General features: G+C 41.5%; 1 protein-coding gene and 1 pseudogene across 1 annotated transcript; both read left to right on the top strand.

Annotated features, from left to right (window-relative positions):
• The first annotated feature begins 285 nt into the window (after positions 1-285).
• LOC126078959 (zinc finger CCCH domain-containing protein 15-like) lies at positions 286-1,546 on the top strand (annotated as a pseudogene).
• A 9,829-nt stretch (positions 1,547-11,375) lies between these two features.
• On the top strand, positions 11,376-12,347 carry LOC126078979 (olfactory receptor 2AT4). Its single transcript, XM_049889836.1, has one exon. The coding sequence runs from the start codon at positions 11,376-11,378 to the stop codon at positions 12,345-12,347; it is 972 nt and encodes a 323-aa protein (XP_049745793.1).
• The last annotated feature ends 3,158 nt before the right edge of the window (positions 12,348-15,505 follow it).

Below are 15,505 nucleotides of genomic sequence, written 5' to 3' on the forward strand. Positions count from 1 at the left end.
CTGTGAGCAGCAATGAATCCCTCATGCATGGTTTTCTCCCAGACCTTGGCAGGAGAAACAGGCACTTGTGTAATAGAGTCATCACGTGGCTCAGTAGTATTCACGAAGCCTCAGGGTTTGAAGCTCGGTTGCTCCCTGCATGTGCACACCCTGTTATGTTTTAAAATGAACTTTCTCCGTGTGGTGAGACAGAAGCCCTGGTCTTTCTCCTCCTCCTGCCACCGGGCCAGAGCCCCAATGGTGCCCAGCTGTGCTTAAGTCTGACCAGTGCTGCCTGTCTCCACAATGCCCCCCAAGAAATAGGCTCAGGCTGGTGACAGCAAAAAGGCGGAGCAGTAAAAGATGGAGAAGATCATCAAAGACAAAACTTTTGGTCTAAAGAACAAGAAAGGAGCAAAGCAGCAGCAGTTTATCAAGGCTTATACTCATCAAGTTAAATTTGGTCAACAAAATTCACATCAGGTAGCACAAAGTGAAGCTAAAAAGAAACTGAAGAAGGATGACAAGAAAATGGAATTGCAGGAGCTAAATGAACTGTTCAAACCTGCAGTTGCTGCTCAAAAAATAAGTCAAGGTGGAGATCCCAAATCTGTGGTATGTGCATTCTTCAAGCACGGACAGTGTACTAAAGGAGAAAAGTGTAACTTCTCTCAGGACTTGACTCTGGAGAGAAAATGTGAAAAGAGAAGTGTTTACATTGATGCAAGAGATGAAGAACTTGAAAAAGGTAGGGTGGATAATTGGGACAAAATAAACTGAAGAAGTAGTGAACAAGAAGCATGGTAAGGTGGAAAAGAAAAAACCAAAAACTCAAATAGTATGCAAGCATTTCCTTGAAGCTATTGAAAACAACAAGTGTGACTGGTTTGGGGTATCGGAGGGGGTGATATGTGTATATATTACCATGTGCTTCCCCCTGGATTTGTGTCTAAAAAAGGTATAAAGAAAGAAGACAAAATTTCATTAGAAGATCTCATTGAAAGACGGTGTTTGCCTTAGTCTGAAAGTTACCAAAATCACTCTAGAATATTTTCTTGAATAGAAAAAAAGGAAAAGACAAGGAAAGATTGATAAACTTGAGCAAGATGTAGAAAGAATGAAAGCAGATTTCAAAGCAGGGAAAGCATTAGTGATTAGTGGTCATGAGGTGTTTGGATTTCATCATGAACTGGCTGATGATGAGAGAAGGAAGCAGATGATACCCGTTACACCCAGGAACAGGCAGTAATGAGGCTGATGGTTCTGTGAGCGTAAATGACATAGATTTAAGCCTGTACACTCTAAGAGATGTAGATGAGATAGGTATTACCATAGCCAGTCTTGAAAGATTCCCCACGTATACTTCAGAAAAGGATGAAAAGAAATTAAGTGAAGCTTTCGGAGGTAGGGCTGAAAATGGGGAAAGAAGTGATTTGGAAGAGGACAATGACGGGGAGGAACAGGAAAATGGAGCCACTGATGTTGTCCTGTTGATGAAAATCTTTTCGCTGGGGAAGATTTGGATGAACTAGAAGAAGAATTAAGCACGCTTGATTTAGAAGAATGACACCAAACAAGTTAATGAAAAAATTAGTCAGCTCAGCATAAGTTGAAATTGACTACATTAATTATTTTCTACCTAGAATTCTTCAACAGGATATGTTATTTACCATGCTGATTCTGGAGGGTTTACCCTCTCCAAAACAGGAATGTTGTCCCTACATCTTCTCTTCTGACTTTGACTACATCTCATGGTAAGTTCAGAGTAGTTCATGATAAATTGAAATATAATGGTCATTTCAGAAAATGATTGTTGTAGATAGCCACTCAAGTAGGAGGTGTAACTGCTTTTCCAGCTTTGATTTTCATTGGACATATGCTATTACCAAGAACAACAAAAATTTAAATATAAAATATCCTTCATTTAATGCAGTTTTTAATGAATGATTTTGTTTCTTTTGTATTTATTTATTAAAAAGGTGGCCTAAAATACAAACACTGTACTTCGTAAAGGAAATTGGATATGCAGATTCAGTTTTGTATTATCTTTGGATAATTAGATGGACATTTGAAATGGAACTTCTTTGATCTGACAGAATGAGCTGTGATACCATTTTAAACTTTTTCAACTTGTCCCTCTTCCTTTTTGCCGATAAAGTTATAAATAAAGACCATCATAGATTTTTTAAAAAAGTACTTACTACTTGGCCCAGAAACTCCACTTCTAAGGATCTATCTGTTCCAGTCAACTATATGAGCACGCATGCCCCAAATGCATGTAAAAATCATATTATTTACAACATTGCTAATAATAGCAATAATTGGATACAGCTTAACATCCATCAACAGGTGAGTTATTAGATAAACTATGCCATATTCATACAATAAATACTAAGTTACAAGTAAAAAGAAAGTTTTCACTGGCCCATTATTTTAGAAGTAGATCGCCAGGTCCTTCTTCCTAGTTTGTCTTAGTCCGGAAGCCCTGCTGAAGCCTGTCCACCATGGGTAACCCTGCTGGCATTTTAAATACCGGTGGCATAGCTTGCAGCATTGCAGCAACACACAAGCCACCACACTATGACAAACAGATGAGTGGTGGCCAGTGAAAACCTTATGAATAGCAATAGAACATTGTCTGGTATAGTGTCAGAAGATGAACCCCTCAGGTTGAAAGGCACTCAAAATATGACTGGGGAAGAGCTGCCTCCTCAAAGTGGAGTCACCCTTAATGACGTGGATGGAGTCAAGCTTTTGGGACCTTCAGTTGCTGATGTGGCACAACTCAAATGAGAAAAAACAGCTGCAAACATCCATTAATAATCAGTACATGGAAGTATGAATCTAGGTAAATTAGAAGCCGTCAGAAAGGGAATGGAATGCATAAAGGTGGATATCCTAGGCGTTAGGGAGCTGAAATGTGACTGGTACTAGCCAGTTTGAATCGAGTGATTGTATGGTGTACTATGCTGAGAATGTCAAACTGAAGAGGAATGGTGTTGCATTCATCACCAAAAAGAATATTTCAAGATCTATCCTGAAGCACAATGCTGTCAGTGATAGGATAATATCCATACATCTACAAGTAAAACCAGTTAATATGACTATTATTCAAATTTATGCACCAACCACTAGAGCCAAAGATGAAAAAATTGAAAATTTTATCAACTTCTGCAGTCTGAAATTGATCAAATATGCAATCAAGATGCTTGATAATTACTGGTGATTGGAATGTGAAAGTTGGAAAATATGGCCTTGGTGATAGAAACAAAGCCAGAGATCACATTATAGAATTTTGCAAGACCAACAACTTATTCATTGCAAATACCTTTTTTCAACAACATAAATAGCGACTATACACGTAGACTTTGTGGATGGAATATATAGGAATCAAATCATCTACATCTGTGGAAAGCGATGATAGAGAAGCTCAATATCATCAGTCAGAACAAGGCCAGGGGCAGACTGAGGAACAGACCATCAATTGCTCATGTGCAAATTCAAGTTGCAGCTGAAGAAAATTAAAACAAGTCCACGAGAGCCAAAATACAACCTTAAGTATAACACACCTGTATTTAGAGACCATCTCAAGAAAAGATTTGATGCATTGAACACTAATGACCCTAGACCAGAAGGATTGTGAGATGACATGAAGAAAGAAAAAGGTCATTAAAAAGACAAAACAAAAAAACAAACCCATTGCCGTCGAGTCAATTCTGACTCATAACAACCCTACAGGTCAGAGTAGAACTGCCCTATACAGTTTCCAAGGAGCACCTGGTAATTTCAAAATGTCAACCTTTTGGTTAGTAGCCGTAGCTCTTAGCCACCATGCCACCAGGGTTTCCTTAAGATAGGAAAGAAAGAAAAGACCAAAATGGATGTCAGAAGAGACTTTGAAACTTGCTCTTGAATGTAGAGTAGCCAAAGCAAAGGGAAGAAATGATGAAGTAAAAGAGCTGAACAGAAGATTTCAAAGGGCAGCTTGAAAAGACAAAGTAAAGTATTATAATGATATGTGCAAAGACTTGGAGTTAGAAAACCAAAAGGGAAGAACATACCATTTCTCAAGGGGAAAGAACTGAAGAAAAAAATTCAAGCCTCAAGATGCAATATTGAATGATTCTGTGAGCAAAATATTGAACAATGCAGGAAGCATCAAAAGAATATGGAAGGAATACAGAGTCACTGTACCAAAAAGAACTGGTCGACGTTCAACCATTTCAGGAGGTAGCATATGATCAAGAACAAATGGTATTGAAGGAAGAAGTCCAAGCTGCATTGAAGGCATTGCTGAAAAACAAGGCTCTGGGAGTTGATGGAATACCAATTGAGATATTTCACAAATTGAATGCAGTGGTGGAGGTGCTCACTCCTCTATGCCAAGAATTTTTTAAGACAGCTACCTGGCCAACCGACTGGAAGAGGTTCATATTTGTACCCATTCCAAAGAAAAGTGATCCAACAGAATGCCGAAATTATTGAACAAAATCATTAATATCACATGCAAGTAAAATTTTGCTGACAATCACCCAAAAATGACTGCAGCAGTACATCAACAGAAATTCAAGAGAACTGCCAGAAATTCAAGCTGAATTCAGAAAAGGACATGTAATAAGGGATATAATTGCTGATGTCAGATGGATCTTGGCTGAAACAGAGAATACCAGAAAAATATTTCCCTGTGTTTCATTGACTATGTAAAGGCATTGGACTGTGTGGGTCATAACAAATTATGGATAACATTGCAAAGATGGGAAATTCCAGAACACTTAATTATGCTCATGCAAAGCCTGTACAGAGACCAAGAGGCAGTCATTTAAACAGAACAAGGGGATACTGCACAGTTTAAAATCAGAAAAGGTGTGCATCAGGGTTGTATCCTTTCGCCATACTTATTGCATTGGTACGCTGAGCAAATAATCTGAGAAGCTGGGCTACATGAAGAAGAACGGGGCATCAGTATTGGAGGAAGACTCATTAACAACCTGTAATATGCAGATGACACAGCCTTGCTTACTGGAAATGATAACTTAAAGCACTTACTGATGAAGATCAAAGACTTCAGTACGGATTACACCTCAACACAAAGAAAACAAAAAATCTCCCAACTGGACCAATAAGGAACATCATGATAAATGGAGAAAAGATTGAAGTTGTCAAGGATTTCATTTTAATTGGATCCACAATCAATGCCCGTGGAAGCAGCGATAAAGAAGTCAAGCGATGTGTTGCATTGGGCAAATCTGCTCTAAAAGACTTCTTTAAAGTGTTAAAAAGCAAAGAGGTCACTTTGAGGACTAAGGTGCACCTGACGCAAGCTGTGGTATTTTCAATTGCCTCATATGCATGTGAAAGCAGGACAATGAATAAGGGAGATCAAAGAAGAATTGATGCCTTTGAATTAAGGTGTTGCTGAAGAATACTGAATGTACCATGGACTACCAGAAGAACAGAACAAATCGATCTTGGAAGAAATACAGCCAGAATATTCCTTAGAAGCAAGGATGGCAAGACTTGGTCTCACATACTTTGGACATGTTATCACAAGGGACTAGTCCCTGGAGAAGGACATCGTGCCTGATAAAGTTGTGGGTGAGTGAAAAAGAGGAGGACACTCAACAAGATGGACTGACACAGTGGCTGCAACAATGAGCTCAAGCATAACAACGATTGTGAGGATGGCGAAGGACCAGGCAGTGTTTCATTCTGTTGTATGTGGGGTTGCTACGAGTTGGAACTGACTGCACGGCACCTAACAACTACAACAAGAATGAAGTAGATCAGTCATAAAAAGATTCCAAGTCTTAGTATTAAGTAAAATATGTTATGCAATAAATACAAAATGATTTATCTTAAAAGAAAAACACAAAATAAAATCATGTATTTCTCTCTACACTCTTGAGTGCATGCACGCACACACACGTGTGTAAAATGCTTACAAAAGGTCTGAAAGGAACACACCAAACCAATAATAGTGATTACCTCTGGGAAAGGGAAGGCCGATGTGAAGAGAACTTTTACTTTTTATTCCATAAAGCTCTGTACTGATTTAAATATTTTACAATGAGGACCTATTTATTTCTTGTGAAATTTTAAAGAGTGTATTTAAATATTATATGTATTACTGAAAAAGCTACAGAGGCAGACGTAGAGAGCTATGGAGACCACCGGAGAGAATCAGGCAAATTAAGGCAGGAAGAGTCTATGACTCCTGGCTTTTGCCCTGCCCCGGATTGGGGCATAGAGCTCCATCCACCCTCATATTCTTCCTGCAAAACCCTCGTAGGCTCCTTGCTGCACAACAAAGGTAGTCTATTACATTCATGCAATAGGATTTTAAAATCAGAGCTCTCATTTATTAAGTGTTTAATATGTTGCAGACACTGAACTAAGCACCTTAGACCTTCTCAGAAGCCCTGTGAGATAGGTAGTATTGTTATACCCATTTTACAGATAAGGAAACAAAGGCTAAGTGAGATTAAGGGACTTGTTCAAGGTGACAGAGCTGGAAAGCACTCAGGCCTCAGTCATTAGGTGATGCATTGCTGAAGCAGAATGAAGCCTTGGGTCCAAATCCCAGCTTTGTTACGTTTGTAACTTTGGGCAAGTCACTTTACTTCCCTAGATCTCAGTTTCTGCAAATGTAAAATAGTAGGAACAATCCTGACCCAGCCTGTCTTTCCTGGCTGTTTTGAGGACCTGATGAGGAAACAGGAATAAAACTGTTCCATTGGTGGTAAAGTTCTGGGACCCATGAGGGCTGTTAACAAAGCTGTTCTCATTACCATCAAAGCCCAGGGCTAAATGCACCATGTTCCCTGCTTCCCCCAAACCCCTGTCCTAGGAATTTGTTCTGACTGGCTGGTGGATGTGGGGTCCCATAGGAAAGCCAAGTTGAGGGAGAGCGTCCCAGTAGGCCCAGCTGCAGGGAGAGGCTTTAGAGTTTAATGGGCTCAGCTTCTACCTAGCTCTTCCCACCAAGGCCACAGGAGACACCAAGGTAGACCAGGCTTGGCAGGTGAGCTGGGCTGGAGATGCAGCAGCCAGAAGCAGGCAAAGGCTGGGATGAGGAGACAGGCTCAGGGAGGCCAGGGGCATGTGGAGTCATGGTTGGGGCCTGGGAAGACACAGCTAATGTGTGAAAGGCAGGGACCCAGGATCCAGGTTAGTTAGCTGGGCATACCCAGTTTGTGTGACCTTGGGTCCAACATGGTAGCAGGCCTGGGCAGGAATGTATAGTCGCAAGCAAGAGGCAGATGATCTTGGAAGAGAGTTTCTCCAGGGAGGCAAGGCTGATGATTGTAAGAGAGGTAGAAACATTTAACAAGGCCTCTGTCAGCACTGTAGAGTCACAGGTCAGGGGGGCTGCAGTTCAGAGGGAAGGGATTTGCCCAGGATGGGAGGTGGCAGAGTCAGGGTGGGAACCCAGCTCTTTATGACTCCAAAGTTAATGGACCTAAACTCTATGCTTCACACATATCTTGTTCCTTTTCTAAGGGAACAGTGCAGGGTGGTAGAAATAGCATGAGAGGAAGAGCATGGATTGAGTTTGTAGTGAGTCTTATGTGACATAATGAACGTGAAGAACCAAGCAGGCAATTAAAAAAAAAAAAACAAAAACCTCTTGCCCTCCAGTTGATTTTGACTAAGCAGGCAATATGGGCTTAAAAATGGGAAAGCCCTTGCTCTCTTTCCTTACAGGCATGGACCATGTGACTTCCATCTCTAACCACTCTGCCAAACACAGAGGCGACAGTTGAAAATATTTATTGATCTGGAGCAGATCCTGTCTTTCAAAGCGTCCATTCCACAGTTGGGAGAACTGAGGCTCAGAGGCCCAAAGTCACAAGCAAGAGAGTGGCAGAGCTGGTCCAGGAGCCAGGAGTCTGGGTTCCCAGGCCCAGGCGCAGTCGTTGGCAACAGGCTGACTCCAGGATGAGCCCTCTGCCTTCACCACCTACCAGTCTGCTTCTGTGACCCTCAGTTCTTCATTTGTTGAAAGGGTGTAGCCACACCCTGGCAGAGCTGTAGGATGAGATGAGAGGAGGCACAGGAAGTTCAGGGTCAAGTTGGACATTCCCGTTATTGGTTTTTCTGCCCTTCTTTCTCTTCCACCAGCACTGTAACTGGCATGTAGAGAACCCAACAGGGAGACTGCTACCAAGGAAAGGATTCCTTAACAATACAGTCATGTGTGGCTTAATGTTCAGGATATGTTTTGTGAAATAGGATTTTCATGTGATTTGGACATTGTGCAAACACAGTATTATATGCAGGCAATACCTGGTTACATGCCCCACCCTGCCTTGCTGTGCCGCTAGCCTGAGGAACAGGAGCAGCCCACCGGCAGCCCCGTCACAGCCTGCCTGACAGACAAAGCCCATGAATTGTATCCACTGTATACAGGAGGCCAGTCTTGCAAGGTGTGCGGCTGCACACTGGGCTGGATCGGGACTTTGCGCATGTCTGGGTGCAGGGCGACAGGCGCACGGGCGCAGAGAGATGTCTCCAGCGACCGGGTGGGAAGCGCTTGTGAGGGCGCAGGGAACGCAGCTGGCAGTGGCAGCGCTGGCTGCCCAGCCCTGTTGGTGTGGCCCCTTCCTAACCATATGCAGCCGCTGCAGATGGCCCGCTGGGCCAACTCCCCTGGCAGGAGCCTATGAGCCGAAGCAGTCTCTGCCCTGTGCCAGAAGTGAACGGAGGCCCTGGAGGGATTGGGATGTGCCCTGGAGCAGCGGGCTCCTTCGCTCCTTGGAGTCTTTAAAACCATTAGAGGGAAATAATAAACAAAAGACCTGCTTTCCCTTTAAAAAAAAAAAAAAAAACCTATGGCACCACGGACATATATTTGGTCAAATGTTGCCCAAACGGACGTATGTGGCACACACCTGTACCTTTACCAACAATAAACCAAACCCAGTGCCGTTGAGTCGATTCCGACTCATAGCGACCCTAAAGGACAGAGTAGAACTGCCCCACAGAGTTTCCAAGGAGAGCCTGGAGGATTTGAACTGCCGACCCTTTGGTAAGCAGCCGTAGCACTTAACAACTAAGCCACCGGGGTTTCCTCTCTACCTTTAACCTGTACCTTTAAAAAAAAAAAACCCTAAATATTAAAAACAATATGTAATTAAAGATAAAATCACTTGTTCTAAACAACAAAATAAATGCAAAGAAGTCCAGAAAGTTTTTAAATTTTCACCATACGGCTATATCAATGCTTTTTTAAAAATCTAAATACTAAGTTCTTTCACAAACACTTTTGGGGCTCTTATTTGCTGGTACCCTAAGCACATGCTTAGTTTGTTGTTGTTAGTTGCTGTCAAGTCAATTTTGACTCAGGAGAGGAAAATGCTTCAGTTCCTTTGGGGTGAACACAAAAATCTCAACTGGTTGGTCTGTCCTGTGGCCCCCAAATAGGTAAGGCAGGCTGGGTCATTCCTGAGTCATCCCCAGCTCAAGGTGAGTTGCTAAATTCAAGCCCCACTGATGGCCAGTTTTGGATCTGTGACCTTGGGCAACTTCTAAGCCTCCCTTCTGTGACCCATCTGCATCACAAACAGGTTGTACTAAAACTACATAATTGCTAATGGCTCCTTCATCCCAACTTTACGGTTCAGCAGCAAAATGAGGCAAGTTGGGAGAGCTGCATTCTGGCTCCTGTCTCTGGACTTTGGAGCACTGAGTTGCTGGGAGGGGTGGTGGTGTGAGGTATTACTTAATAGAAAGCAATCAGTCCCCATGACTGCCCCAATAGTGCTCCTTGGTCTGATGGAGCCATAGACACATCGATCAGCAGGGACAACCCAGTGCGATCATAGTGATGTCCTTATGTATGTCTAGTAATTTTTATTGTGAGCTAAACATTATTTATAATAGATCTATAGAGGCCCTAGGAAGCAAATTTCACTAGATAATACTTCTCCCTTTCCTCTGTTAGAGAGGGTCAGGGGTTGATCGCCTCAAGCCAATCAAGGCTTGACTTAGATAAGGGCTGAGTTTCAGTTTTAGTAAGATTTAGTCTAAATTTGACTTGTCCTTTGTTCTTAAGGTATAGCCTTCCTGGGCTTTGGACTGTAGCCGGACTGTTCTCTGTCTCCTCAGCCCTGAAAGATTGTGGGAGATTTGCTTCTATCCTTTAGAGGTTTTGAGCTTAGGTCTTTAGTGCTCCTTACCTCCATCTCCCAACCACACACAGCTTCAAAAATTTGGAGAATTTTTTGATGGAAAGAGCAGGGTGTGTTTGAGGCAAGCCCTCTCTCTTTCTAGTCTCTTAAGCCTCATGGGATCACAGGAGATTTTATTCTGCCTTTTAGAAGCCCTCAGCCTAGCTCCCCAGCCTCCTGGGCATAGTCCCAGAATTCAGAAGATGTTCCGTGGGAGAAACTTGCTGTGCATTTAGGACTCCTCGAGTTTCCAATCTGTTTTGCAAAATCTTTTCACTACCAAAAGCTTGATGGTTTCCCTTTCTCTCATCCATGTTCCTCTGCCTGGGCCAAGTCCAAGTCACTTGATAGCCCCCAAATCAGCAAACATTCTCAGAGAAGAAAAGAGCTGGTAATTGTCAGTTCACTTTGGCGGGCTCCCCTATTCTGGCATTCCATTGGTCTCATCCTGTTGCTTTCATGTTTCCTCAATTTCTTTTAAAATGTGATTTGTGTAATTTATTCCAGGTATTTCTCCTTGTTTCAATGAAAGAGTTTGGCTATCATGACCTGTTACATCCTATTCAGGAGTAAAAATCCAGACTCCTAGTTTAAACAGAGTCAAGAAGAACCACAGTGGCTCCAGGCATACAAGAGAGAAAGAAGATTAAGAAGTATGTGAACAGCGGCATATTGCAGAGAACTTTGGAGAAAGCAGCCCTTCCAAAGCAACTTGGTGGAACTTTGAGTAAGTGTAAAAGCAGAGACAAGTGCTTGAGAACTTGATTTAAAAGATCTGACATTCCAACCAGACAGTGTGGGACCTAAGATGAGGACTAGCAGACGTGTTTCCATAGCACTTTTTACAATCTTAATTCAACAATCAACTGTCTAAATCTGGTTTTTCCAGTAAAATGTCAACTCTAAGAAGATAGGAATTTTGCCTGCTTCACTTTTATCACTGTATCCCCTGAACACAGAATAATGTCTTCCATTTGGTAGGTGGCCAATTAACATTTGACAAAAGAAGAGAAGTAGAAATTTTGGGTTCACAATGTGGTAGACATCAATACCACAACTCATCATCAGTTCTCTGGAGTCGGTTGTAAATAATTATGTTTATATTAACTATACAGTAAATATTATCGAATTCTCATTCCAAAATCTTTGGTGTATGTGGTTTCCAGATGCTCCCAGGGCCCACATGTCCCAGCTACCCATCTCTCAGAACTCCAGTCCTGTCTCACCATGGAGGCCACAATCTGTAATGGATCAGTGGATGCCTCACCAGTCTTCTACCTGGTGGGCATTCCCTTTCTTCCAGAGTCCCTCTTCCTCCTTGTGTTTTTTATTTTCCTCCTCTTCTACCTTCTTATCGTTATGGGTAATGCCCTGATCCTTGTGGCTGTGGTGGCAGAGCCCAGCCTCCACAAGCCCATGTACTTCTTTCTGCTCAACCTCTCTGTCCTGGACATCCTCTTCACCACAACCACTGTCCCAAAGATGCTGTCCCTATTCCTACTTGGGGATCACTTCCTCAGCTTTCCTTCCTGCCTAGTGCAGATGTTCCTTTTCCAAAGCTTTACATGTTCAGAAGCCTTCATCCTGGTGGTCATGGCCTATGACCGCTATGTGGCTATCTGCCGCCCACTGCACTACCCTGTCCACATGACCCCACAGACCAGTGCTGCACTGGCAGCCAGTGCCTGGCTCACCGCTCTCCTCCTGCCCATCCCAGCAGTAGTGAAGACCTCCCAGATGGCATATGACAACATTGCCTACATCTACCACTGCTTCTGTGATCATCTGGCTCTGGTCCAGGCCTCCTGCTCTGATACCACCCCCCAGACCCTCATGGGTTTCTGCATCGCCATGGTGGTGTCCTTCCTTCCTCTTCTCCTGGTGCTTCTCTCCTATGCCCACATCCTGGCCTCAGTACTTTGCATCAACTCCCGAGAAGGACGATCAAAAGCCTTTTCCACCTGCAGCTCCCACCTCCTGGTGGTCGGCAGCTATTACTCATCTATTGCCATAGCCTACATGGCCTACAGGGCTGACCTGCCCCTTGACTTCCACATTATGGGCAATGTAGCATATGCTATTCTCACACCTATGCTCAACCCCCTCATCTACACCCTGCGGAACAAGGATGTCAAGGCAGCTGTTACCAAAATTGCACGTCTTAAGACACAGGCTGTGATAGGAGCTCTTGGCTTTTAGATGCAGCTAATTATGCTCTCACGTCACCAATTAAAGTGCCTAGCACAGAGTAAGAACTCAATAAAATTGTTGTGAATAAATTAATGTAGAAGGGTTTAAAAATTTAGTTAGACAGATAACTACAACAGTTGTTCCCATTCTTTGGTCCATGATTTTCCCACTGGTGCAATGAAATAATGTTAATCTTTACTCTAAAGGAAATATTATGTTATTGTGCAAAAACTGCCTCTTTACTAATACCAGAAAACTTTACAAAAATTAAAAAAAAAAAACCTTTAGAAGTGAAAACAAATAAAAACATCACAGGGAAAGGGCAAGTATTCCTAATGAATAAAGAGCTCATAATAATTTAGAAGAAAAAGACACCCCAATATAAAAATAGGCAAAATATATGAACAGTTTTTTTTTAATGCAATGGTCTTTAAATGTGAAAAGTTACTGTCTATCATATAAAATGAATATAAATTAAAAGTACACTGAGATGCCATTTCTCATCTAATGAGATTGGCTAAAATTCAATAGTTTGACAACATGCAAGTGGGAAAACAGAACTATCCTAACATGCTTGTGAAGATGCAAACTGATTCAACCCTTTTGCAATATATACCCAAAGTACATACATTTACATTTTGACCCAGGACTTTTACTTCTGGGAACCTATTCCAAAGATACACTGGTAATAATTCATTGGGCTATTCGTCCGTCAATAGGGGGCTGGTTGAATAAACTATAACAATGTACAGTGCAGTTATAAAAAGGGGATGAAGGAAGGAAGCTCTTTATAGATTGATAGGGCATCATCTCTAGGATATTGCTGTTAAGAGCTTGTTGAGAAAAAGCAAGCTGCTGAACACTGTTTTTGTAAGAAGAGATAATTTGTTTAAAGTTTCAAGAAAAAAAATAGGATTAAACTCCCAAATTCATAAAGATGGTTAGCTATAAGGAGAAGGAGGAAATGAGGCAGAGGAGACAGGGATAGGAGCAAGATTAACTGGCATGTACATTCTGACTTGAGATGTATGTAAATTTTTACATAATTAAAAGAAATCAAGAAGGAAAAGAAAAAACCCTAATTTAAAATAAACAGAAATATTTGATCCTGGCTGTCTACCAAGTTAGTGGCATGACCACACAAAAAATTACGCTAAGCGACTTTAACACAGTGCTTTAACTGTACATCCTGAACCGAAAAAAAACCCCAAAACTCATTGCCATCGAGTCAATTCTGACTTATAGCAACCCTATAGGACAGGGTAGAACCACCCCATAGAGTTCCCAAGGAGTGCCTGGTGGATCTGAACTGCCAACCTTTTGGTTAGCAGCCATGGCTCTTAACCACTGTGCAACCAGGATTTCTAAATATTCTGAGAGGGGTATGTTAGAAAGAGGGGGAAAAAATCAGAAAGTCATCTTAAACATCATTGAAGCATTTGTTAAAAAAAAAAAAAAAACTTTTAGTTTTACTTCCTTAAAGCAGATTAGATACAAATTAACACATTTCTATAACCAGAGCCATTTGTTTAACATTTCTCCAGTTTTTCTGCTAGTGTCCTCTTTCTGTCCCAGGATCCAGGCCAGAATATTATATTGCATTTAGTCATTATGTCTCCTTAGATTCAATTCACTGATCTTTTTCTAACTTCTCAAGATAAAAGTCAAGATTATTGATTGTCAGTTTTTACTTTCATCATTCTATAAATTTCCCTCTGAGTACTGCTTAGTTCTTAGCACTGCTTACTTCGTCTCACATATTTTGGGCGTGTTGTCAGGAGGCATCAGTCCTTGGAGAAGGACATCAAGCTTGGTGTCATGGATTGAATTGTGTCCCCCCAAAATATCTGTCAACTTGACTAGGTCATGATTCCCTTATATGATCGTATGATTGTCTACCATTTTATCTTCGGATGTGATTTCCCTATGTGTTGTAAATCCTAACACTATGATGCAATAACATGGATTAGTGGCAGTTATACTGATGAGGTGTACAAGATTAGATAGTGTCTTAAGCCAATCTCTTTTGAGATATAAAAGAGAGAAGCAAGCAGAGAGACATGGGAGCCTCATACCACCAAGAATGCAGCGCCAGGAGCAGAGCACATCCTTTGGACCTGAGGTTCCTGAGCTGAGATGCTCCCAGACCAAGGGAAGACTAATGACAAGGACCTTCCTCCAGAGCCGACAGAGAGAGAAAGCCTTTCCCTGGAGCTGGTGCCCTGAATTCAGACTTCTAGCCTCCTGGAATGCGAAAGAATAAGCTTCTCTTTGTTAAAGCCATCCACTTGTGGTACTTTTGTTACAACAGCACTAGATGACTAAGACATTTGGTAAAGTAGAGGGTCAGCGAAAAAGGGTAAGACCCTCAACGAGATGGATTGACATAGTGGCTGCAACAATGGGCTCAAGCATAGCAACGATTGTGAGGATGGCACAAGACTGGGCGGTGTTTCGTCCTATTGTACATACGGCTCCTATGAGTCAGAACCAACTTGACGGCATCTAACAACAAGAGTTAGTACTGCTTTCGCTGTTTTATCTCACAAGTTTTACTATGTCATATTTTTATTATCATTTATTTCAAAATATTTCAAATTCCCTCTGTGATTTCTTCTTTAATTCATGGATTATTTATTGTGTTGCTTCATTTCAAAGCATATGCAGATTTCTGTTACCTATCTGCTTTTTATTTCTGGTTTATTTCCACTATGGTGATATAACATACTTTGTGTGGTTTTAATTCCTTCAAAAGTGTTGGAATTTGCTTTAAGACCCAGCAGAAGGCTTCTTTTGATAAATAATTCATGAACATCTGGGGAGGGGGAGAGTACGGTGCAGTTTTGAAGTGGTGTATGCTATGTATGTCAATTGGGTCAGGTGTGTAAAATTGTGTTGTTCAGATCTTCTATATCTTTTCTGATGTTGTGTCTGCTTAGTGTGTTAAGATCTCCAACCATGGTTGTGGATTTGTTTTACTTCACCTTTTAGTTCTGTGAAATTTTCATTACATAATTTGAAGCTATGTTATTAGGTGTGTATAAGTTTAGGGTTATTTCATCTTTTTATTTAATTGACCTTTTATTTTTTTTTTTGAAATGTCCCTTTATCTACTTCTTGCCTTAAATTGTATTTTATTTTTTATTATTTTAGTTATTTCTTTTGGT

Source organism: Elephas maximus, chromosome 7 (genome assembly GCF_024166365.1).
Source record: "Elephas maximus indicus isolate mEleMax1 chromosome 7, mEleMax1 primary haplotype, whole genome shotgun sequence".
Taxonomy (NCBI): domain Eukaryota; kingdom Metazoa; phylum Chordata; class Mammalia; order Proboscidea; family Elephantidae; genus Elephas; species Elephas maximus.